This window comes from Kwoniella pini, chromosome 7 (genome assembly GCF_000512605.2).
Source record: "Kwoniella pini CBS 10737 chromosome 7, complete sequence".
Classification (NCBI taxonomy): domain Eukaryota; kingdom Fungi; phylum Basidiomycota; class Tremellomycetes; order Tremellales; family Cryptococcaceae; genus Kwoniella; species Kwoniella pini.
This window is the reverse complement of record NC_091722.1, coordinates 65651-87092: the sequence shown is the minus strand read 5'-3', so window position 1 is coordinate 87092 and position 21442 is coordinate 65651. Positions and strand designations below refer to the sequence as shown.

At 38.5% G+C, this 21442-nt stretch overlaps 10 protein-coding genes across 10 annotated transcripts; 6 read left to right on the top strand and 4 right to left on the bottom strand.

Annotated features, from left to right (window-relative positions):
* Nucleotides 1-88: 88 nt before the first annotated feature.
* I206_105175 (uncharacterized protein) lies at nt 89-773 on the bottom strand (the record flags this gene model as incomplete). The annotated part of the gene is made up of 3 exons (XM_019155655.2): nt 89-218; nt 281-562; nt 646-773. The coding sequence occupies 3 exons, from the start codon at nt 771-773 to the stop codon at nt 89-91; spliced, it is 540 nt and encodes a 179-aa protein (XP_019011809.2).
* A 972-nt stretch (nt 774-1745) lies between these two features.
* I206_105174 (uncharacterized protein) lies at nt 1746-2883 on the top strand (the record flags this gene model as incomplete). Its single annotated transcript, XM_019155656.2, has 5 exons — nt 1746-1763; nt 1998-2164; nt 2263-2379; nt 2518-2654; nt 2723-2883. The coding sequence occupies 5 exons, from the start codon at nt 1746-1748 to the stop codon at nt 2881-2883; spliced, it is 600 nt and encodes a 199-aa protein (XP_019011810.2).
* Nucleotides 2884-3348: 465 nt separating this feature from the next.
* Nucleotides 3349-4651, top strand: I206_105173 (uncharacterized protein; the record flags this gene model as incomplete). Its single annotated transcript, XM_019155657.1, has 6 exons — nt 3349-3497; nt 3562-3582; nt 3651-3917; nt 3971-4096; nt 4168-4343; nt 4428-4651. The coding sequence occupies 6 exons, from the start codon at nt 3349-3351 to the stop codon at nt 4649-4651; spliced, it is 963 nt and encodes a 320-aa protein (XP_019011811.1).
* Nucleotides 4652-5029: 378 nt separating this feature from the next.
* Nucleotides 5030-8123, top strand: I206_105172 (uncharacterized protein; the record flags this gene model as incomplete). Its single annotated transcript, XM_019155658.1, has 7 exons — nt 5030-6189; nt 6270-6430; nt 6494-6589; nt 6660-6971; nt 7039-7350; nt 7446-7585; nt 7668-8123. The coding sequence occupies 7 exons, from the start codon at nt 5030-5032 to the stop codon at nt 8121-8123; spliced, it is 2637 nt and encodes an 878-aa protein (XP_019011812.1).
* Nucleotides 8124-8280: 157 nt separating this feature from the next.
* Nucleotides 8281-11507, bottom strand: I206_105171 (uncharacterized protein; the record flags this gene model as incomplete). The annotated part of the gene is made up of 18 exons (XM_019155659.1): nt 8281-8534; nt 8597-8677; nt 8752-9132; nt 9185-9252; nt 9304-9348; nt 9403-9476; nt 9529-9591; nt 9651-9752; nt 9811-9921; nt 9975-10055; nt 10113-10210; nt 10273-10340; nt 10401-10683; nt 10809-10908; nt 10986-11129; nt 11204-11299; nt 11379-11396; nt 11478-11507. 18 exons carry the CDS (start codon nt 11505-11507, stop codon nt 8281-8283), a joined length of 2097 nt encoding a protein of 698 aa, XP_019011813.1.
* Nucleotides 11508-11898: 391 nt separating this feature from the next.
* I206_105170 (uncharacterized protein) lies at nt 11899-12264 on the bottom strand (the record flags this gene model as incomplete). Its single annotated transcript, XM_019155660.1, has 1 exon — nt 11899-12264. The coding sequence occupies one exon, from the start codon at nt 12262-12264 to the stop codon at nt 11899-11901; it is 366 nt and encodes a 121-aa protein (XP_019011814.1).
* Nucleotides 12265-12816: 552 nt separating this feature from the next.
* I206_105169 (uncharacterized protein) lies at nt 12817-13680 on the top strand (the record flags this gene model as incomplete). Its single annotated transcript, XM_019155661.1, has 4 exons — nt 12817-12841; nt 12914-13047; nt 13191-13355; nt 13495-13680. The coding sequence occupies 4 exons, from the start codon at nt 12817-12819 to the stop codon at nt 13678-13680; spliced, it is 510 nt and encodes a 169-aa protein (XP_019011815.1).
* Nucleotides 13681-14006: 326 nt separating this feature from the next.
* I206_105168 (uncharacterized protein) lies at nt 14007-15677 on the bottom strand (the record flags this gene model as incomplete). The annotated part of the gene is made up of 6 exons (XM_019155662.1): nt 14007-14082; nt 14207-14574; nt 14724-15014; nt 15081-15190; nt 15259-15331; nt 15468-15677. 6 exons carry the CDS (start codon nt 15675-15677, stop codon nt 14007-14009), a joined length of 1128 nt encoding a protein of 375 aa, XP_019011816.1.
* A 405-nt stretch (nt 15678-16082) lies between these two features.
* Nucleotides 16083-20141, top strand: I206_105167 (uncharacterized protein; the record flags this gene model as incomplete). Its single annotated transcript, XM_019155663.1, has 9 exons — nt 16083-16286; nt 16388-16936; nt 17021-17079; nt 17144-17166; nt 17232-18193; nt 18282-18371; nt 18469-18700; nt 18797-18940; nt 19018-20141. The coding sequence occupies 9 exons, from the start codon at nt 16083-16085 to the stop codon at nt 20139-20141; spliced, it is 3387 nt and encodes a 1128-aa protein (XP_019011817.1).
* A 327-nt stretch (nt 20142-20468) lies between these two features.
* I206_105166 (uncharacterized protein) lies at nt 20469-21436 on the top strand (the record flags this gene model as incomplete). The annotated part of the gene is made up of 5 exons (XM_019155664.1): nt 20469-20545; nt 20683-20879; nt 20934-21031; nt 21126-21277; nt 21361-21436. The coding sequence occupies 5 exons, from the start codon at nt 20469-20471 to the stop codon at nt 21434-21436; spliced, it is 600 nt and encodes a 199-aa protein (XP_019011818.1).
* Between the last annotated feature and the right edge of the window lie 6 nt (nt 21437-21442).

Here is a 21442-nt window from a genome sequence, read left to right as displayed (position 1 = left end):
TCTCGGTCACAGGCGATAGCGCATGACATCATGTTCCCGAAAATTACATTCTCGCTGACGATGAGCGTTAATTGCATGTCCTCTAGACTTACATTTCAGCAAGACTGTTACGTTCCTCGCTACCAGCTGGAAAAGCGTCGATATGATACGGAAGAAGTTGCATCCATGCTCTTCCATATTCATGCCAGGCAGTCTTCCAATCACCTCGTCTGAAAGTGCTGATACGATAATATCAATTCAACGTGCTTTAGGATTCCAATCTTCGATTTAAGTCACTTACCAATTCGCTTCCTCCTTCATTGCTACGGCCAATTCGACCTTTTGTGATACAGTCAAACTCTCATGATTATCAAGATGAGCTTCTTCCCAAAGTTTTGAGAACACATCGTGTTGTAACCCAGGCCAAGGTATATATGAGCCATCCCTAGGAGCGAAGCTGACCACGACTACGGTGACAACATTCAGCTTCTCCCTTCTTCGCTCCTGTCGCCACTCGAGTCTAATGGGGTCAGTCACATCATAATCGGTTCGTTGTGAAGGGTATACGTGTTTATCTTTCACTCTACAAGTCATTGTAGGTATCACTATTAAATATTATTCACTCCAAACAGATCAGACTGGAGGAGAATGTATTTGTTCACGTACCTTGCATCTTCTGGGAGGCCCCGAGGCTTGAGCATATATTCCCCTTTATATTTCCATAGCTCTCGATCGGGATTTTTCTCCATCGGCCAACTGGCCCAGAGTTCTTCTATGGTCAAAAATCGAGCCATATTCCTTGTGTAATACCGGAAACTCAGAAGAAATGAAAATGTGCTTTACCAACGCGAAAATATAGATAAAATAGCAAAAGCAGTTAAAGATAACAAAAAGATTGATGTCGTACAGTATGAGAGTCTCAGCTATCTAATTGGGGATACGTTGACATGCTTCGTGTGCGTGTTATACACACCTCATCGAAAAGTCGTGCAAATGAACGGAAGGAACTTGACCAGGTCAGTTCTTCATTGATCCGAATGGACTGATTGTGTATATTCAGTTATAAACTTATCATTGAACCAAATTAAAAGCTCGTGAATGAGAGGCATTAAGTACAATAAGACTTAAGCACGGGTCGCTGGCCATCGCAGATCAAACCCGGCTACAGACAGCTTGTCACTCACCTGTCTGACACAGAACGTCTGACTCACATTTAAAAGCTGAAGTACCGAGTGTGCAGATGACAGAATGCCGATCTCTTATTGTAAGTCTGTACCACATTGCCCATCCTAAAAGGGCATAATCTGTATAGGTTCTCCTCACCTGGTCGGCCTATCCAAAATTGTGCATAGTACGCTTTAGCAGTACAAAATACAAAAGACTAGTCATGACCGCTGAGAATGATCTACTAGGAGGGTCTGTTGTGGCAACATGTACAATACCAAGATACCATTGGAATAGAAGTCTACAACCGCTGATCTATCTGAGAGTACACGACATCGTTCCATACTTCGAGTAACATGAGGCCAAGTACCTCACGTTATCCTTCAAAAGGAGTCATACATAATGGTTCGTTCTTCTCCTCATTCTATCATTCCCCATCAAGTCGAAAATCATTGAATAACAACAAAGCTAAGAGCCAGACCACTCAAGAAGATGGCCTCGTTCCAGGATAGGATGTCGAATCGACCCTTGACGTTGACTGAACTGTGGATATCATGGCCGGTCACTGAGAGCCAAGGGAAGTACTACGTTCTGAAGAAGACATGACCACCCCAATGCAGGTGAGCTGAGCATATTCTAACAGCCATGACAAATGTTGACATGATCGGGTCCATTTCTTCGATTATAGGAACGATAAAAACTGTGAAAAGTGAGGATTCAGCCCGATCTTGATGCCACTGATTGATGTGATTCAATAGTGACTTCATCCCTTTGATATATCCCTCAATTCGATCGAGTTGTGTCTTGTCGAGTAATAATCAGTGGAAGCACATAAGGATGTGCGAAGATTACAGATTGAGATTATCAGAGATATACTCGATTACCATTGTGATCCTGAAATAGATGGAGTGGAGTGGGGATTTCAGGATCTATGGACCTTGGCGAACTCTCGTGCAAAGTGTCAAGAGAGTGTTCAGCAAAAGATAGATCAGGCCATTGAGCGACACGAACGAGGTGCAGAGTAAGTCCTTGACATCCCTCGATGGCATGCGGTGATACTCCTCTGAAAATGTGCTATATATATTTGTTGTCCAGCTAATTGAGCTGAATTGACTTCAGGTGTAATGATCGAAGAAAAGCCTTGTATTGCTTCGCTCGAGCGTTCCTGTGTTTGATGCCTTATCACTCTGATGCCTTTGCTACAAACGGTAACAAAAGGTCTCAATTGCTGGAAGAGTAAGTGGGGGTCTCAACACGCGCTATGTCTGTATTGACGTCTGCTTATGGTGGACTAATCTACTGTATATAATATACTTCACATTCACAATTCCAAAACCTATCGGGTCAGCACAGAGAGATCAATCTGAACTGTAGTATCATTGGTGCGGCGATAGGCATTGCAGCCAGCGGTCAAGGATCCACACGAGATTATTATGAATTAGCTTATTGTGCCTCTCTCATCAATTTGACTAAATATTTCGCTATGAATGCTGGAGAGCTCAGAGCGCACAGTGAGCCCTCTTAATTTGCGATAGATGTGTGAACTGACTATGACGGCATCCAACCTGTGATCTTGCAGTTGAACAACTTGAAGACATCAGCGAAAAACTCCAAGCGATACCTAATACATCTTACGACGGCTTGACAGGTCAAATCTTGAAAAATGTAGATGTCATGAAGAGTTATCTGGCTAATAAAGCAGCAGATTTCAAGCTGGAACACTTGGATTATAGGAGATGATCAGATCAAGCGAAGAGAATATTTTAGGAAGACTTAGGCAGGACTACATTTTTCATGGAAAGATGAGCTGTTCTGAAAAGGAACGCGTTTGGTAGAAATCTTCTTTTTCGTGACAAATAGTACTGTACATTGCAAAGAGCATAGCCTGTATGTAAGACCGGTCGCAAGAGACACAGTAATACTCATATGAATCGCGTTGGAATTTTGCAGATATATGATGAGGTTTGATGGTGCTGTCAGAAAAGAAGGAAATACTCACTGGTCTGTGCTTCAATTTCCCTTTACGCACAGATCATAAGGTGACATCATCCAATCTAATCAACATGACTCACTCAACATACTTTTACTATTTATTCACATCTTTGCATTATCATATCATTGTTTGTCTTTCTTTTCATTTTCTTTTTCTAACCTCATCCGAATGATCAACAAAGTTTTGTGTATAACTCCTCCAACCTCGCTAAAATGAATCGATTAGGAGATAGATCAATATCTCGTCCATTGACTCTAACGGAGCTGCGAGTATGCTGGGATTGTCTAGTCCAAGATCACGCAAGAGAAGAACAAATGAAAATCACTTTACAAGATGACGATCTTCTTCCTTCCAATGCCAAGTACGTGCTTTTGTTCTCATCCTAACAATGCTTTCGCTTTTGAAACTGACCAATCTACTCCTAGAAACGATGAGGACCTCGATAGGTGGGATGAAGAACACCAAAGGATAGTGACCTTGAAGGTCGAGCTGACGTTATCCCGTTGAAACATAGAAATGCAAATCCCTCAGAATTTCCTATCCTCAGAACCTGTCATGATTTGGTCCCTACATCATGGCTAGTCCAGCGTCAAACTATCCGAGCGATTAAGCTGTGTATGGTTCGAGACGTCTTCACCAAAGCTGCTTCGACAAGCCATAAGGCCTCTGAATATGAGGATTTCAGTGTCTACCACGCTCGAATGTTGAGTGATGAGTTCCGCTCATTTACCTTCGAAGATCATCTTCGAAAAGCAATGGAATCCAAAACTAAAGGTATACAGTAAGTAGCCTCATTCCATTGGTAGGATAGTGATTGACTTAACTTTCTTTTAGAGTTTTTCGTCGAGGGAACTTTAAGGAAAGTCTCCTGATTTACGTTCCAGCTTGGGGTGCTCTGCTTCCTTATCATATTTACGCCTTCCCTCAATCAGACGTTCGACGTGTACTGTGTGGAAATTTGTAAGCAATACCTCAATTGATGATGACATAGCTTGGCATCTCCACTAACGTAACAACCCCACGTCTGGTAGCGAAGCCACAATATTCAATGAGATGATGATTGCCGTGATGGAATGGTCCAAAACCGATACGCGACTCGATCCACAAGCCAGAGTAGCTTTGTTATCTCTTGCTCTCGGCTGCGGCCTGATAATTACCCAGTACATCGAAGCGCATACTTTGGGTGTCGGTACGATGTTCTTGGCTTGTGAGTGCACGTTGTTCAATTTGATGACCTGTGTTAGGGATCGACCGTCGGAAATATAGCACTAAAGTCGAGATTTCGATATAGCTCGAAGGATCCTCGAGATCGCGGATAGGCTCCAGAAGCTCCCAGCGACATCGAACAGTATAGACATCCATCGAGCTCTTCAACCGAGAAGTCTAGAATACTATCGATACTTCGCACTGCATCTCCAAAATGCTCCGAAGAATAAGTTTCTCTTCGACTTCGAATCTAAGCTTAAAGGCAAATTCGTCCAGTTTCCTGCGGGAATCGACGAGAACGACGGCTAGGTTAACTGTTACTGGTACCCAAGCCACTGTAGGGATGTTACAAAAGTAATTTGTACACTACTGAAGAATGTAAATTTCGTGACTTGTTATTCGGATATAACCGAGTAACACGACGCCAAGAGATTCGATCCTCCGTAATTCCGCCACCTAAACAAGCATAACAACCCTATTGACGGTCAAAGCACATAATCTCGGACAATCTTTCACCCGTTCGTCCTACTTGTTCTCAGTTAATCCACCCGGTATCCCTAAATCCGAAGTACCGGATCCACTTGTCTGACCAAGTCTTATAAGCCCATATCAAGTTTGTTTAAGCGAACAACATGCTGCCTATCCTTCTAGCATTAAACTTCTTGGGTGTCAAATCGTTTCTTCGCCATGTCAGTTCAAATTGAAGCTGTTCAAGCTGAGCATCACGAATCTGGGTTTGCCATTGCTCATGCAAGACCTAGATTATCATGGAGATTTGGTTCGACCGATATAAAAGATTGGAGACAAGTCTCTTATGAGATCATTATCAAGCGAGAAGGCAGTCCGACAGAGGAGATATACAAAGTAGATTCAGAACAATCTGTTCTTGTTCCTTGGCCTTCTCAACCTTTGAACTCTAGGGAAATTGTTAATGTGAAAGTTAGATCAACGGGTAATGACAGGAAAACTACAGAATGGAAAGAAATTACTTTAGAAGCTGCTTTCTTAGATAGAAAAGAATGGAAAGCTAATCTGATAAGTGGTCCAATTCAACCTAAAGATGAACCTAAAAAACCATTTAGACTTAGAAAAACTTTCAATCTAGAAAATTTACCTAAAAAAGGAAGATTATATTCAACTGCACATGGATTATATGAAATTGAAATTAATGGTAAAAAAGTAGGGGATCAAGTTTTATCACCTGGTTGGACAAGTTATAAATATCATTTAAATTATCAAACTTATGATATCACTTCCAATCTTATTAAAGGAGAAAATTTAATTAGTGTTTATATAGGTGAAGGTTGGTTTGCAGGTAGATTAGGTAGACCAGGTTCAAGAAATGTATGGGGTGATAGATTAGGTTTTTTAGCTCAATTAGAATTAGATAATAATATTGAATTAATAACTGATAATACTTGGGAATGTTTAAAAGATGGTCCTATAAAGAATTCTGAAATTTATAATGGAGAAATATTTGATACAACACATTCGGATGATAATATTAGACCTATCAAAGTAGAAATACTTGATTTCCCTGAAGCTGAATTGATTTCTACGGATGCTCCACCGGTTAGAAAAGTAAAAGAAGTTAAACCTATAGAAATCATAATTACACCTAAAGGAAAGAAAATTTTAGACTTTGGTCAGAATTTAGTAGGTTGGATTAGGTTAGAAAAAGATTTTAAAGGAGAAGAAGGTGATGAATTATTTATTAGAACTGCAGAAGTTCTAGAACATGGAGAATTGGGTACTAGACCACTTAGAACTGCTGAACCTAATGATAAAATTATCTTGGGTGGAAACACAAAAGGTTGGGAACCGAAATTTACTTTCCATGGTTTCAGGTAAGTTCATGCCATGTTTCAATAAATATACTTTCAGTCAAATCGTCAGAATCTTAGCTGATTCCAATTTCGGAATATAGATATGCCGAAATCAACGGTGTTGAACCTACTCTTGATGACTTTACAGCCATTGTAATATTCTCAGATATGCGAAGAACCGGTACTTTCGAATGTTCTCATGACATGATCAATAGATTACATGAAAATGTAGTTTGGGGAATGATGTCTAATTTTGTTTCCGGTAAGCATACTAGGCATTATAATGTTTCGAAGGAAGCTAATTCATCGTGATATTCATCTGTAGTTCCTACCGATTGTCCTCAGAGAGATGAAAGATTAGGTTGGACGGGTGATATTCAAGTGTTCGCACCTACTGCAAATTACCTATTCGATACATCCGGTGAGTTCGGTTCTCTTCATTGAAGTCAGAAATCTGTACACGTCGATACTGATATTACTTTCCATGAAAGGATTTCTCGGAGGATGGCTTAAAGACGTTTATGCTGAACAAATATATTGGAAAGGTGTTCCACCTACTGTAGTACCTTTTGTACCTCCTAATAAATTTAATGATCCTTGGCCTAGACCACATGCAGTTTGGGCAGACGTAGTAGCTATAACACCTTGGGATTTATATAAATCATCAGGTGATAAAAAACTTTTAGAAAATCAATGGGAAAGTATGAAATTGTGGTTAGATAAAGGATTACCAAGAGGTGAAAATGGATTATGGGATCCAATGGCACCACTTTATGGAGATTGGTTAGATCCTAATGCTCCTCGTTAGTATATCATATCTCCTTTATGAATTCTTTTTGCTCAGCTGAAATCTTTTGTTTTTAAATTCAGCTCAATTCCCAGCACATGGTAGAACAGATACACATCTTGTAGCAAATGCTTATTTAATTTACGTTACTGATTTAGTATCAAAAATAGGTAAATTATTAGGTAAAAATATTGAATCAGAAAAATATGAAAAAGATTCTCAAAAATTTAAACAAATTTTTCAAGATGAATATTTAAGTAAAAGTGGTAGAGTTGTAGCAGATACTCAAACTGCATATGCCTTGATATTAAAATTTGGATTATTAAAAGATGATAATCAATTAAAAAGGGCAATTGAAAGATTAGAATATCTTACAAGATGGGCTTATTTTAAAGGTTAGTTTTTTTTTTGTGAAATAGCTTTTTATTCAAAAAAAATTAAGAATAATAAAAATTAATAAATCTTTTGTCTTTTTTTTTGGAATTTGAAGTTTCAACTGGATTTGCTGGTACACCAATTTTACTTCCTGTTTTAGCTGAAAACGGTTTACAACATATTGCTTATAGAATGTTACAAGAAAGAGATAATCCTTCTTGGTTATATTCTGTTGGAATGGGTGCAACTACTATTGTAAATTCGATTTTCTTTTTTTCAAATAATTGTATAAAAGATTTTTAAATGCTGATATTGATTGATTTTTTTTCGAATGAAGTGGGAAAGATGGGATTCAGCTTTACCAGATGGTACAATAAATCCAGGTCAAATGACTTCTTTTAATCATTATGCTTTAGGTGCAGTTGCAGAATTTATGCATTCAAACATTGGTGGATTATCAATTTTAAAAGAAGAAAATTCAAATTATGGTTGGAAAAAAGCTTTAATTAAACCTTTACCTGGTGGAACAATTAAAAATGCTTCAACAACATATTCTTCACCTTATGGAAAATTTTCAGTAAATTGGAAAATCAATGAAAATAATAATACTTTAAAAGTTAATATTGAAATTCCACCTAATACTTCTGCTAAAGTAATTTTACCAACAATTGAAAAAGAAATTGGAAGTGGAAAATATGAATTCGAAGTCCCTTATGAAAAAGATGAAAGATGGCCACCAAAAGGAATTAGAGGTCCACAAAGTATTTTCATGTCTGATGAATTTGTTCCATAGTTCAATAGGTGATTCACAAAGTATGGCTGGGGCCTGGCGTAAATAGACACTTAAACATAATGTGGATGAATATGGTATACATGTAATCTCGCATTTATGATTCTACTTAAACAATGAAAGCTAATACAATCTTAATGACCAATAACAAAAAGATGCTCTACTCCCCTTTACGCTCCTCTTCAATTTCCTTTAACTCATCCTCCAATCCCATAGCGGTTCCAGGATCTTCCATATCTTCATTCTGTCTTTCTAATAGCGGTTTGATAAGTCTAGTGAAATATGGATGTTCTTTTGGTAAAGGATTGGCAGCTTGTACTTGAGAGAAGTAAGATTCGTATACTGATCCATCCCATTTACCCAAAGGTGAATTGATGATGTGATCGGAAAGTGCGAAAGAGTCGACCAAGGGGACTATAAGTGGAAATTATGGTTAGATCCTTAAATGGTCCTATTTTTTACGGAAAGGAACTCACTAGCTACACCTCTTACTTCGGCACACAAGGCATCAACTTGTTCTTGTACCTTATCAATCTGTTCCGCGTTATAAAATCCATCTGAAAGGAGGAATAGTATGACCAGTCTCAGTCCTCAAACTCAATGTGAGTTATGTAGTGATAAAGAGACTCACATTTCAAGAAGTATCCTTGTTGCTCTTCTATTTGCCATAACCCATACAATTTAGCTACCGTCTTCAGTATCTTACTCTCTTCATTATCTGGCATTTCCTGTACAGCTTCTTTGAATAACCTGAATATATATCCGATTGTATGTATCTTGGCAGCGATGAACCGAGATTGAGAACATCTTTCCATAGCTTCATCTTTCGATTTTCCAGATTTCAGCAGTTTGACATATTCTTCTGCTGCTTTCTTGATTACGTTGAACGCCACGCAATTCCAAGCCTTCTGGATATCATCTAATGATAATGAAGAATCTGATTTTGCGGTTCTTGTCGAGGAGTCATTCAGGTAGGCTACACCCGGTGCGAGCTTCTTGCCTTTCAGAGCGGCTATAACATATTGTCAGCTGAGAAGCTTATACAAAGTCACGAGCCAGCTCACCTCCCCATGCGCCGACTAGCGATCGACCGGCTTGAAGAGATAAAATTGTATTGTCTCCTTCCCACGTGCTGTTACATCTGTCAGCGTCCTCCATAGAGAAAAAGGATCTGGAGGCTCACCATTGAACAGCGAAGTCGGCATACATCAATGGGAAATTGGAGTATCTGTGAATTCAATATCAATACCATGCCGGATCCGAAAGGGCATGCTAAACTCACGCAGAGTAACCATGTCCACCACATGATTGACGACATTTATCGATTGTATCTAGACAAGCCCACGTACAAAATGCCTAGATCTCTCATAAGCTGTAGCCGCGCGAAGACCGGTCAAAAGTAGCTTACCTTGAGTCCAGCCGAGGTGGCATGTGTTTCCTTCAATTTGTCAAGGATGTCGTTGAGATTTGGCTATTGTGAAATCAGCTAATTACTCTCCGGTAGAATACGACAGGGAAGCTGAAGCTTACATCGGATGGTTCCATAGCTTCCAGAGCCTGCGTCATATCTTCGTACATGACCTGAAGACGTAGTCCGGTGAATCCAATAGCTATAGCTTGTGCAACCAGTGGCTGTTCAGGTCGGTAAATCAGTTATCGTGCTCCGTTGCCGACAGACCGTCCTGCTCACCATCAGCCGCCTTTGATGGATTGGATAATCCAAGATTTGAGTTTCCAGCTGATTCTTGCCAGTGGCAAATTGTCTTCGCACTGCAGCGTATCGCACAGCGACTGTGAGTGCCTACATTGGATGGTTAGATGAGATTGAATGGTTATATTGTGATCATCGCTCACCTTCTTTGCGGAATTGGAAGAATCAGTAACCATGGAGGTTCTTCCACCAAGCAGAGCTCCGTAAGTCAATTGAGCGAGAGGCTAAAGGAGCTGTAAGCTACTGGCATATCACGGAAGCGGAAGAGTCAACAAGCTTACAGGTTCGGTCACCACTCCATCCCGTGAAACTTGAGTGTGCTTCATCAACATGTGCGCACGAGGTACTCTGACATAGGTGAATTGTATATATCCATTATCTATTATCATAGATAGCCTCAGCTTTCAAGCACCACGGAAGCTCTCTTACCGAGAAACTTACCTATACCATCCCTACCCATCTTTTTACCAATATCTCCGATATTTACACCTGGCATCAAGGTGAAAGTTCTGACAATATTTGTCAGCTCAATTGTCATCTGAACGGGCAGACATTGCAGTTCAGCTTACTTAGTATCCCTTAATTGAGTGACAAAAGTCTTCACACCATGTCTTTTCCCATCAATGATCAGTTGAGCGAAGACGGCAGCATGAGTAGCAGTACTGGCCGCACCACCGATCCACCATTTCGTTGCACCGAGATGAGGTGTGTGAATGATAAATTCGTCTGAACTCCGATCGAAGGTGGCTGTAGTTTCAAGGCCTGCTACATTCGATCCATGTGCCAATTCAGTCATGGCAAAACAACCTATCACACCATTGAGGCCTAACACTCCGCGATCGATCCAGTAGCCTATCGAGTACCCCACAGAGGTCAGCATGCTCTGATCAAGTAGCTGTTTGAGCTTGCACAGTGAGGTACAATCGAATATAAGAGATCGATAAAGAGGGAATTCTTCGCCATGTGGGTACACTTACTCAATTGGTTTGGTGTTGCTCCACTCCGCAATGCACCTAAGAACAGCCCGTAGGCTACACCAAATCTAGTCCAAAACGAGGGATCGGCTATACCGATGAGCTATGACAATTGATCAGCTTGATCCCAAGAGAAAACAAATTGAGGAGCGGGAAGCTGAAATGTTCAGAGAGACTAACTTGCATCCTCAATTGAAATGTTTCTATCGATTCGTTGGTGACGAAGTAAACCATGGAAGCGAATTTCTCCATTGTCCTTTCTCTTAGTTCATCCTTGGAAAGATCATGTATGTCCGATAGCTTAAATGCCGGATGTCTTGCGATCTACATTCATCAATGTCAGCCGAGGCATTTGGTCAAGCAGCTGCGGTACTGAAATAGCAAAGACGGATAATCACCTCGGCCATGAATTTCTCTTTTAATATAAGAGATTTCTCACTACCGTGCATAGCTATTGACATCTTACGTATATTGAATGGAGGATTGGCACGTTCCTATGATAGTCCAGAGCAGCTACACATCAGCATCGTAGCCTTCTTCTCAAGGATAGCTGAGCTTGGGAGGAGAACATACCATAGCCAATGTCTCCATCTGTTGACATACGCGTAATACCCGATGATCAGCTTAAGTCATATCGCCGCCTCTTATAACAGAATGAGAAGTCATGCTCACGGTGGTAGGTTTGGGCCTTGGGAAAGCCATATTGGTGTTTGGATCTGGTATCTATATTTGATAAGATCTAAGAGACAATAGTGTTCAATGTATAAGGTCAAAGAGAGGAAGATGAAAGAGAGATGAATTGGTATTTATTCACTAATTCATCGTATCGCATTTGGTGATAAATAATTACAAAACACCGGCTCAATCTTCCATGTCATTAACCGGTATATGGTATAGGTTATCACGTGGAATTGATCCCGTTGGTATGGCTCGATCTTCGAATGAAATGCAGGCATACTAGTACTACTGTAACGTTAACAAATCAATCATAGCATAACGTGCAGAAACGTATAGATAGCATGCAGCATATAAACGTTCTCATTGGCATTATATACGGATGTCTACTTGTCCAACTGGCAGAATTCGACTACTATTAAGATTCTGACTCAAGCCTCTCAATAGCATGATCTCTGAATTTACTTTCGAGTTCCGTAGCCCACGGTCCAATGCGGGGATTAAATGTAGTTCTATAACCTTTAACTCCATTCTGCCAATTCTGAAATTCAGTGGAGGATGTGACTGTATCTTTCAGCATGTTTTCAGATTCAAGTCGTGTAGTATTGGGGACAATCCTCTGCAATTGACATGTATCTTTGTTGGAATCAAATGTTACTTGCCATTCTTCTTTTCCTTCTTTACCATAGTTTTTATTACCATCATATGATTCTAAAGTGATACAAAGCTTAAGGTAATCATCGTCAATTGGTTTCAGGATTGTATGACTAGATTTGATTGACATATTAGGAGTAATAACTGTTGGGTATTTGTATTGATTTCAAGTCTCGTTATTTGGAGTAATTGGAAAACTGATTGTATCTTGTATATTCACAAAGGCACATATAGAGTCATCTATATATACCCTTTCGTTAGGCAATTCGGTAACAGTCATATCAGAGTGATTTTACTCGTCTTCGCACAGCATTGTATCTTAATAAAGGATTACTTAGTGGTTTTTAAAACTCAGCGTATCTACACTTTCGAAGAGCTCGCTTAGAAAGATCCAGCAAATAGAAGGCATATGTATCAGACTCTGATTTACACGTACATCTTTCATTTTCTAGCTTATCATTTCGTATCTTATCTCACCCATTCCTATCTTTTTCTTATCCTAATCCAAATTGCAGAAGGGAATGAGAGCCAAATATAATCTGTTGCCACAAAGTCAAGAAGAAATGATGATGTCATCACTATCATCCTCGCTATTCGGGATACGAGTAATGTTGTCTTGTCAATCACATATCTTTTCTAACACTTCTTTGTCAATAATCATGCTATTTCTCAATACGTTGAAATGCCACCAGCAGTTAGAAAACAACGTAAGTAATTCATATTCATCTCTTCGTTAAATGCTCATTTATCTTTCGATTGATTTAATTCTTACATCGCAGCATCGCGTAATAATATACCTCAATCTTCTTCTCAACAAAATTCAACTTCTAATTCCATTCAAAATTCTAGACGAGAAGAAGCATTAAATGAATTTCAAAAACGAAGACTTGCAAGAAAGTTAGAAGATTTAGAAGTGAGTATAATTCATGTCTTTTTTTTTTAATTACTTTTAAGGAAAATAATCTATGATTGAAAAGAAAATAGTTATCCTTATATCACAATCATTATGATATTTATGATTTAACTAATATTTCTATTATAATTTTACTATCATAGCGTACAAATTCAACTGATATACCTATAAATTCATTTATACAACAATCATCTTTTCAAAAAAATGAATTATCAATACAAATATTAAATCAAAAGAAAAAACAATCATCTAATGTAAGAAAAATTTTATATAGTAAAAAAAGTTTAAAAGATTGGTTAGATGAATTAGTGAGTTTTCTTTCAAATTTTATATCTTCTTTCTCTGAAGCTTAATTTTTACAAAATTTACCAACCCCCCAAAAAACAAAAAACAAAATCAACAATTTTTAACCTCAAGAGCTGATTATTCTTATCTTATCAAAAATAGCCACCTGATCCACCTAATCCTTACTTAACTTCAATTTCACCAATTCCACTTATTCCATCAAGGAAAATATGTTCATCTTGTGGTTATATAGGTTCATATAAATGTCAAAGATGTGTAGAATGGAGTTGTACAAAAGAATGTATGGAAATTCATGAACGTGATGGAGGTTGTGGAATTGGTGGTTAATCGAAATATCACCTACGAGACTTGATTACAAGGCTGGATTTCTTTTCATATATATATTTATATACATATATATATCGTGTTCACAGTTGTACATTATATGCCATGCATAATTATCATGACTTGATATGACCACTACTCTCCCTTAAAATTATTGTTGAATAGATAGGGGTATTCATCCCATCTCAAATTCTAACCCATCTACCGTGATTTCGAAAATATCCTTATTTTCCTCCTTATCAACGATTCATTCCTTTGTGTAATAGGATCTTCGTCTTGAACACTTTCTTTTCCAAAACTGATTTTCTGTTCATTTATTATTCAGTCGTTTAGACTGTATCTTGCGCATCTAATTCACCTAATAACATATTAGAATCTTTTGAACCTGTCAAAACGATCGGTTCTCTATAAAAAACAAAAAGAAGGCTAAGTCAGTTAAATCATTCTGTTTTCTTTTCAATTCTCTTTCTTCACTTTTCTACTGGAATTAAAAGTTTGATTGGATTATTGAGATCAAAATAAAACTCACCTAGGATGAAAATTAACAGCTGTAACAGTTCCTTTATGACCTGGTAATTTATATGCAATTTTCCCCGTATCAACTTCCCAAATTGTAACATTTCTATCTCCACCTCCTACTGCTATTCTAGCTCCATTATCATGTTTACTCCAATTACATCTAATTAAAGAACTTTCAAATCCTGCTGGTGCTCCAGTTAAAGAACGATAAACTCTCATTGGATCAGAAGAAAAAGGTCTAACATCATATATGATTAAAGTGCTATCTAATCCATAAGTAGCAAGGAAATGACCAGAAGGTGAAAGTGATAAAGAACATATTGTATCCGTATGTCCACGAAGTGTATAGAGTATCTCGGAGGAACGTAAATCCCAAACCTGAGATGTATAACATAATTAGCTCATATCCTTCAAATTGATTTTCGACCAAGACCAAGAAGGGGTCTTTGATGAAGGTTTCCCTTCAATTCCAACTTTGACTTGGTAGAGAATTCGACCAAAGATTCTGAAGGAAAACCTTGACCCACCTTGACCTCATTATCAACTCCACCAACAAAACATTGATTTCCATCTTTACTCCATTCTACTGCAGTTATAGGACAATCCCTCTCATCATCAAATTCCGCTACAGGTTCTTTTGAATCATTTGCAAAATCCCATACTCTTGCAATTCCATCATCTCCACCTGTTAAAACTAATTCTCTTCCACCTGAAATTGCAACTGATATACTATTCAATGGACCATAATGTGCTGAATATTTCGTTATCCTTTGACCTGTTCTTAAATCCGTTGAAATCAAAATTCCATCTGCTGACCCCTATTTTACGTAGGTATTCGTCAGTTTCAATAACCCCAAAAAAGAAGACAATTTAACAATACATACCGAATAAATCGTTTCTGAATCTAAAGAATACGCTATATCTAAAATAGCTGTTTTGTGTACATTCGGTATGATGCCGTAGTTATCATGTGGTGGATATGTTTTCCAGAGTGCTACGGAAGATTCCAAGAAAAGTCTTAGCCAGCTGCATCTCAGAACTTCGTGACAAAGCGATACTCACATATGCTTCTATCCACTGAACATGCTGCTAATGTTTGACCCGATGGATCGAATTTACAAGCTGTTATCTCGCCCTAAATTGATTCAGGTATCATCAGCAACATGAGGAGCAAATAATTTCTCAACATATGCGGAAGGATAAAATGGGCAGGTTGGCTCTTGAGCTATCGCAATGCGGTAATATCATAAACACGGAAATGAATTACTCACTCCATGAGCCCCCGTCAGAGATACAATTGGCGCTTCTAATCCACTTGTTCTCTTTACACTCCGTATCAAAGCGTTCTTTCTTTGTCCTTCACCGCTAGATGCTACTGTCATAGTCATCGTACCATTTTCAACATCTTCATCATTAACTCTTGCTCTTTTGATGATTGCTGATCCAGGTCCGGAAGGCGGTGGTGATTTTCTGACTGACATATTGATTTTATAGGAAGCTCTGATCCAAACCTACAGCCTGATTATGAGATAGTTTGCAAGAAAGCTAGGCTGGTGGTATGAATGTTATTTATATGTATGTTGATAAAGTAGTTTGATTGAGGAATCGCTAAAATACCGTAGACCAGAGCAAGTGATTGTGATTTAATGGGAATATTATCATGACGTGGGTTTATTCATACAATGAAATTGATTCCGCTTACACCATAGATTATATAATGGCTTATCAATCATTAAATAGTAAGGCAGCGCGTCGTAACGGGTAAATAAACATTATTATATCTAACTCATCCTATTATGCATAGATACTTTATCTTCTTCACTTCCACCCACTTATAGAACTGTCCTTCATGAGACTCAAAATCACTTAAAAAGTGCTCACATAAGATGAGGACTCCAACGAGATCATCTTCCAGACCCTCATCAATCCGTTCAGGACTTTCTCATACACCTTCAAAACCCTTTCCTCCCCTATCTCAAAATTCAGCCGATATACCTATAGATCCAGCCCTGTTAGATGAGGATAATGATCTGGACGATGCTGAAGGTGAATTAGTAGATGATGATTTGGATTTGTTAAAATATAATAAGGTATGTTTATAAAAGGAGTTTTGAACAATAATACATTATTCACAATATTTGATTTTTATTCACGCGTTCAATTGATTAATGTTTTGACTTTTATTTTTCAGGATGAACATCATCTACAATATGATCAAATTCCTCCTTCATCATCGATACAACCTTATCATCTCTTACCGAACCAAAACTCTCGTATAAATATATTCTCACCTTCGAATTCAAATACAAACGATGCTCCTTCACCAAGAAAACAAGCAAGAGTAGCTAGATCTTCTACTTCTTTATCTACCCCTCAACCAAATGGTCATAAATATCAACATGATGATCAAGAGGAATTTCCTCAAGCTTCATCATCAACTCCAAAGTCTCGACCATCAATCAAAGAAAAGGGAAAAGGAAAAGGAAAAGGAAAAGGAAATGCTAAAACAAGTGAACAAATCATACTGGCGAGAGAAGAAATATGTTCATTTTGCGGTGGAAACGATAATATAAATCGAAAACGTCAAGCAGAACGAATGGCTTCTTGTTCATTATGTGGAAGATCAGGTCATCCTTCTTGTCTAAGTATGGGCCCTCGAATGTCACAGAGGATAATGCAGTACGATTGGCAATGTATAGAATGTAAAACTTGTGAGATATGTAAAGTCAAAGGAGATGATGTGAGTATCCCTCTTCTTGGAAAACTGTCAAAAACCAAGAATATCGATGAAATCGGCCAAGCTGATGACCCTGACTTATCGCAGTCTAGGTTGATGTTCTGCGATACTTGTGATAGAGGCTGGCATAGTTTCTGCCTGGTTCCGTGAGTACAGCTTAACATCGTGCTTGCAATCAGTCAATCCAACACAGCTGATGTGCCTTATCAGTAAACTTGCTAAACCACCTAAAGGTATTTGGCTAATCGTCTTCAAATCGCCAGGTGCTGTGTGCTGATTTTTATCGTATCTACGTTAGGTTCATGGCATTGTCCTCTTTGTGTCAACGAACAACCCCCATTATCGGTCTCTCGCTCCGCACCAACAATCTCCAATTCAGCTTCGCGGAAGGGTAAGCAAAAAGCAATAGAAACGGGTTCTCTTGACGATGTATCTACACCCTCGAATATCGGTCGACCGAAGAAGCACTCCAAAATCAACCTGTACCATGATGAGGATTATGAGGTGTACGAAGAAATTCCCCCGTCTAGAATAAAAGTGAAAATATCTAAAAGAGAGCCAGATAAGGTAAAATCAGGAGGTAGAAGTAGAAAACGGAGGGATGAGCTGGAAGACGAAGGTACACCTATGATCGTTCGTCTTAGGGTTCCACATCCACGCAAAGCAGTTGCAAACGGAGTAGAAGATGATGAGGCAGGTATCGTGGAAGATCAAGCGCCTTATGGTGGAATCATAGAAGGGTCCGAAGCGGATACTTCTAAGACTAAGATTACGGAGAAGGACAAAGAAGAATATGAACGATCTAGAAAATTAGCTGAGAACAGACTAGGCGGTCCTCCTCCTCTAGCTACTGATTCCCTACCTAATCTTCCCAACTCACCGATGGCTTCCCCCGGTCCTGGATCACCCTTTTATACACCCAACAAAGCGAAACTGAATGGATCAGCATCTACACCTTCTTTATCCCGAGGTTTGAGAGATCGACTATTACACCAATCCCTATCTGCGAATGACGCTTCGCCCGGTTATCCTTTCCCTCAAACACCTAATCAGCATCAACATCATCCACCCACGATTGAAGCAGTATCAAGTGGTAAACTTGAGAAGATCAATAAGATACGTTTCGGCCAATTCGATATTGATACTTGGTATTCTGCACCTTACCCTGAGGAATACGTACATGTGCCTGATGGAAGATTATGGTTATGTGAATTCTGCTTGAAGTACATGAAATCCGGTTTCGTAGCTGGCCGACATCGCGTGAGTGTACTATATCGTCTCACGATACCTTGCCTACTTGATCAGGTTTTGCAAGAAAATGGACTGATGCTTTGTCACAACCGTATAGCTGAAATGTAAAGTACGACATCCACCTGGAGATGAGATTTACAGAGATGGTTCAGTTTCGGTATTTGAGGTTGACGGCCGGAAAAACAAGGTAAGCTGGGGTGTTATTGAATTCTTATTCGAATGTGATAAGCTGACACCACCACTGTTCAATCTCTCACCACCTGTACTCCCAATCAATCGCCCAGATTTACTGCCAAAATCTATGTCTCCTAGCCAAAATGTTCCTCGACCACAAAACTCTTTACTACGACGTGGAGCCTTTCCTGTTTTATGTCATGACGGAAGTGGACGAGTTGGGTGCACGATTCGTCGGGTATTTTAGTAAAGAAAAGAGAAGTATGGATAATAATGTTAGTTGCATTATGACTTTACCTGTACGTCAGAGAAAAGGATGGGGTCAACTTCTTATCGATTTCAGTAAGTCTCAATCGACAATCTTTAAATCGATTGGATCGATACATTCTCAGATTTTGGAAGAATGGTAAAGAAATATTGATTTGTTCTGTTTTCCAGGTTATGCTCTGTCTAAGAAAGAAGGTCGAGTTGGATCACCTGAAAAACCGTTATCTGGCTTGGGAGCAGTTACGTATAAGGGGTATTGGAAATTATCTGTGTTTAGATATTTGATTGATTCAACAGAAAACGTCACATTGGTTGGTTAGTAGATATATCACCTCTGTTATACCCTCCCTCTTCCACGGGCCGAGCGAAGCTGACCGCTTTTTGATTCGCAGATATATCCCTTGCGACATCAATGACCCTGGAAGACATATACTCAACCCTCTTATCAGAAGACATGATTCGTTCACACGACGATACTCCATCTTCCCTCTCACTGACCCCAGTACCCAATAAGACTCCCAAATCACGTCATCGAAACCGTAGGAAGATTCCTGTTTCAGCGAAAGAAACGGACGAAGATGAAACTACGAAAATACCCGACAAGTATTCAATCATAATTGACAAAGCGTATATCGAAGCAGTGCTCAAAAAACATGACCAAAGGGGATATTTGGTACTTCGACCTGAGAGATTGAAATATCACCCTTTCTTAGTTACTAGAAATCCACTCGAACAAGCTGAGAAGCGAACCCAAGCTACTCTTGATATCATCGGTCAAGATACTTCCGTCAATGGTAATAACATAGACGTCGAAAAACTTCATACACCGTCTTCACCTAAGCCGACTGAAGAAGAGATAGTTAAAGGAACTGATCAAGCAACCTTAAATCTTGTAGCTGAATTATCAGCTAGTCCGGCCCGGTCTCTGCGAAGGAAGAGAGAATTTCAAGATAATTCGGTCTCACCAATCAAAAACACAAGATCGCGTTCTGCAATGCACCTCAATGGTCATGCAAATGGTCATGATCAGACTCCGACTGTAACTTTATCGCCTTATAGCAGGAAGACTAGAAATCACTTGAAAGCTGCTGAGACTTCACCTATCACACTTGACCACTCGCAAGAGAAAGGTGAATTGAAGCAGAGCTTAAGTCTCAATGGACTTCCAAGTACAGGTCAGACTGTGATCTCAACAAACAGGAAGAGGATTATCATGACTAGCGATACGGAGGAGGAAGAACAGATTGAATATGATAAGTCACCCCTCAAGAATGAAATGAATGGTTATCATGATCCAATACACCCTGAGATCGACACCAAAGAAGATCAAGAAGATATCAACGGGGATGTACAATTCACCAATGACGTATCACCAAATGAGGAACAGGGTATAAATGTAGATGCAGAGGGAGAAGAAGAAGAATACTTGGAAATGGATGCTGAAGGTGAAGATGAAGATGCAGAAGGAGAAGAAGAAGATGCAGAAGGAGAAGATGATGATGAGTATGTTGGGTAGAGGAAATATTTTGATATCAAACATGTCATATACTTTAGTATATTAAACCATTGCTCATCATCTTAAAATGTAAATTATAATACTAAACATATTACTATTTGTCCGAGAGTATCGGATTTGGAAAAGGGTCAGAAGGGATTCCTTTGAGGAGGCCTATGCGTGTTGCTAGAACGTTGAATGATATTATCAAAGCATACAATTTCATCAAACAATCTCTTGATCTATATACTTCTTTCAATCTTATCCAATATATCAATCTCCAATAGAAGAGACCAGCATATAGCAGCATTCGAAGAAGTGAAATTTGTTGTCAAATACAAGTACAAGATGTTCAGATGGAGAGATTGTTCAGAAGGACACGTTATAATAGGATTAACTTTATCTACAATTAGTTGGATACTCTTGTGAGCTATTTAATCATAATCATATATATAATTATATATATATAAAGATGTTACTCATCTAAATTTCAATTAAATCTAAATTAAATCAATATACGAATCATTAGTTTGGTTCAGCTAATAATAGAAAACATTAATAGAACTTTAACAACATTTTCAACACCTTATATTAAATCAATATTTTTTTTATCAATACCTAATTCTTCTACTCATTTTGGTTCTTTTGGTTATTGTATAAAACAAGAATGTTTTGGACCTAAAATAGGATATGAATGGGAAGAAGATCAAGGTGAATTAATAAAATGGTTAATTAAAACTTTAATATTATTTGGTATTGGTAAGTCATACATAACAAGACAATTAATTGCTTAAAACTTGAATTGAATTGTAGCTTCATTATTCATGTTATTATCTTGGATAACTCTTATACTTGGTTTATTAAAAGTAGGTGAATTCATTTGGAATCCAATTTACTTTAGAACAACTGCTGTAAGTTAAGTTCATCCTTATCACTGTCAAATCATTAATTGAAATTTGAATTTTTGACTTTCATTCGCAAATTTATTGATCTTCCCTCTCATAGTTACTCGGTACCATCTTAGCTATATTAGCAGAATCTTTTTCACTTGTACTTTTCGTTCAAGGTCGTAGGAAATTTAATGATAATGGAATTCAAGTGAAATATGGAGTTGCTCTTTGGTTAGGATTATTAGGTACTATTTCAGCTTTTCTAGCGTAAGTACAATTTCCAAATTTTTTTTAGCTATTCCCCTTCCATACTCGGAGTATCGCTAATATTACGTCTAATATACCTGTAGAGCGGCAATTGGTGGACCAGCTTATCAAGGTAATTACATGTATCGTGCAGATAGAAGACAGGCTTACAACGTATGAAGCATT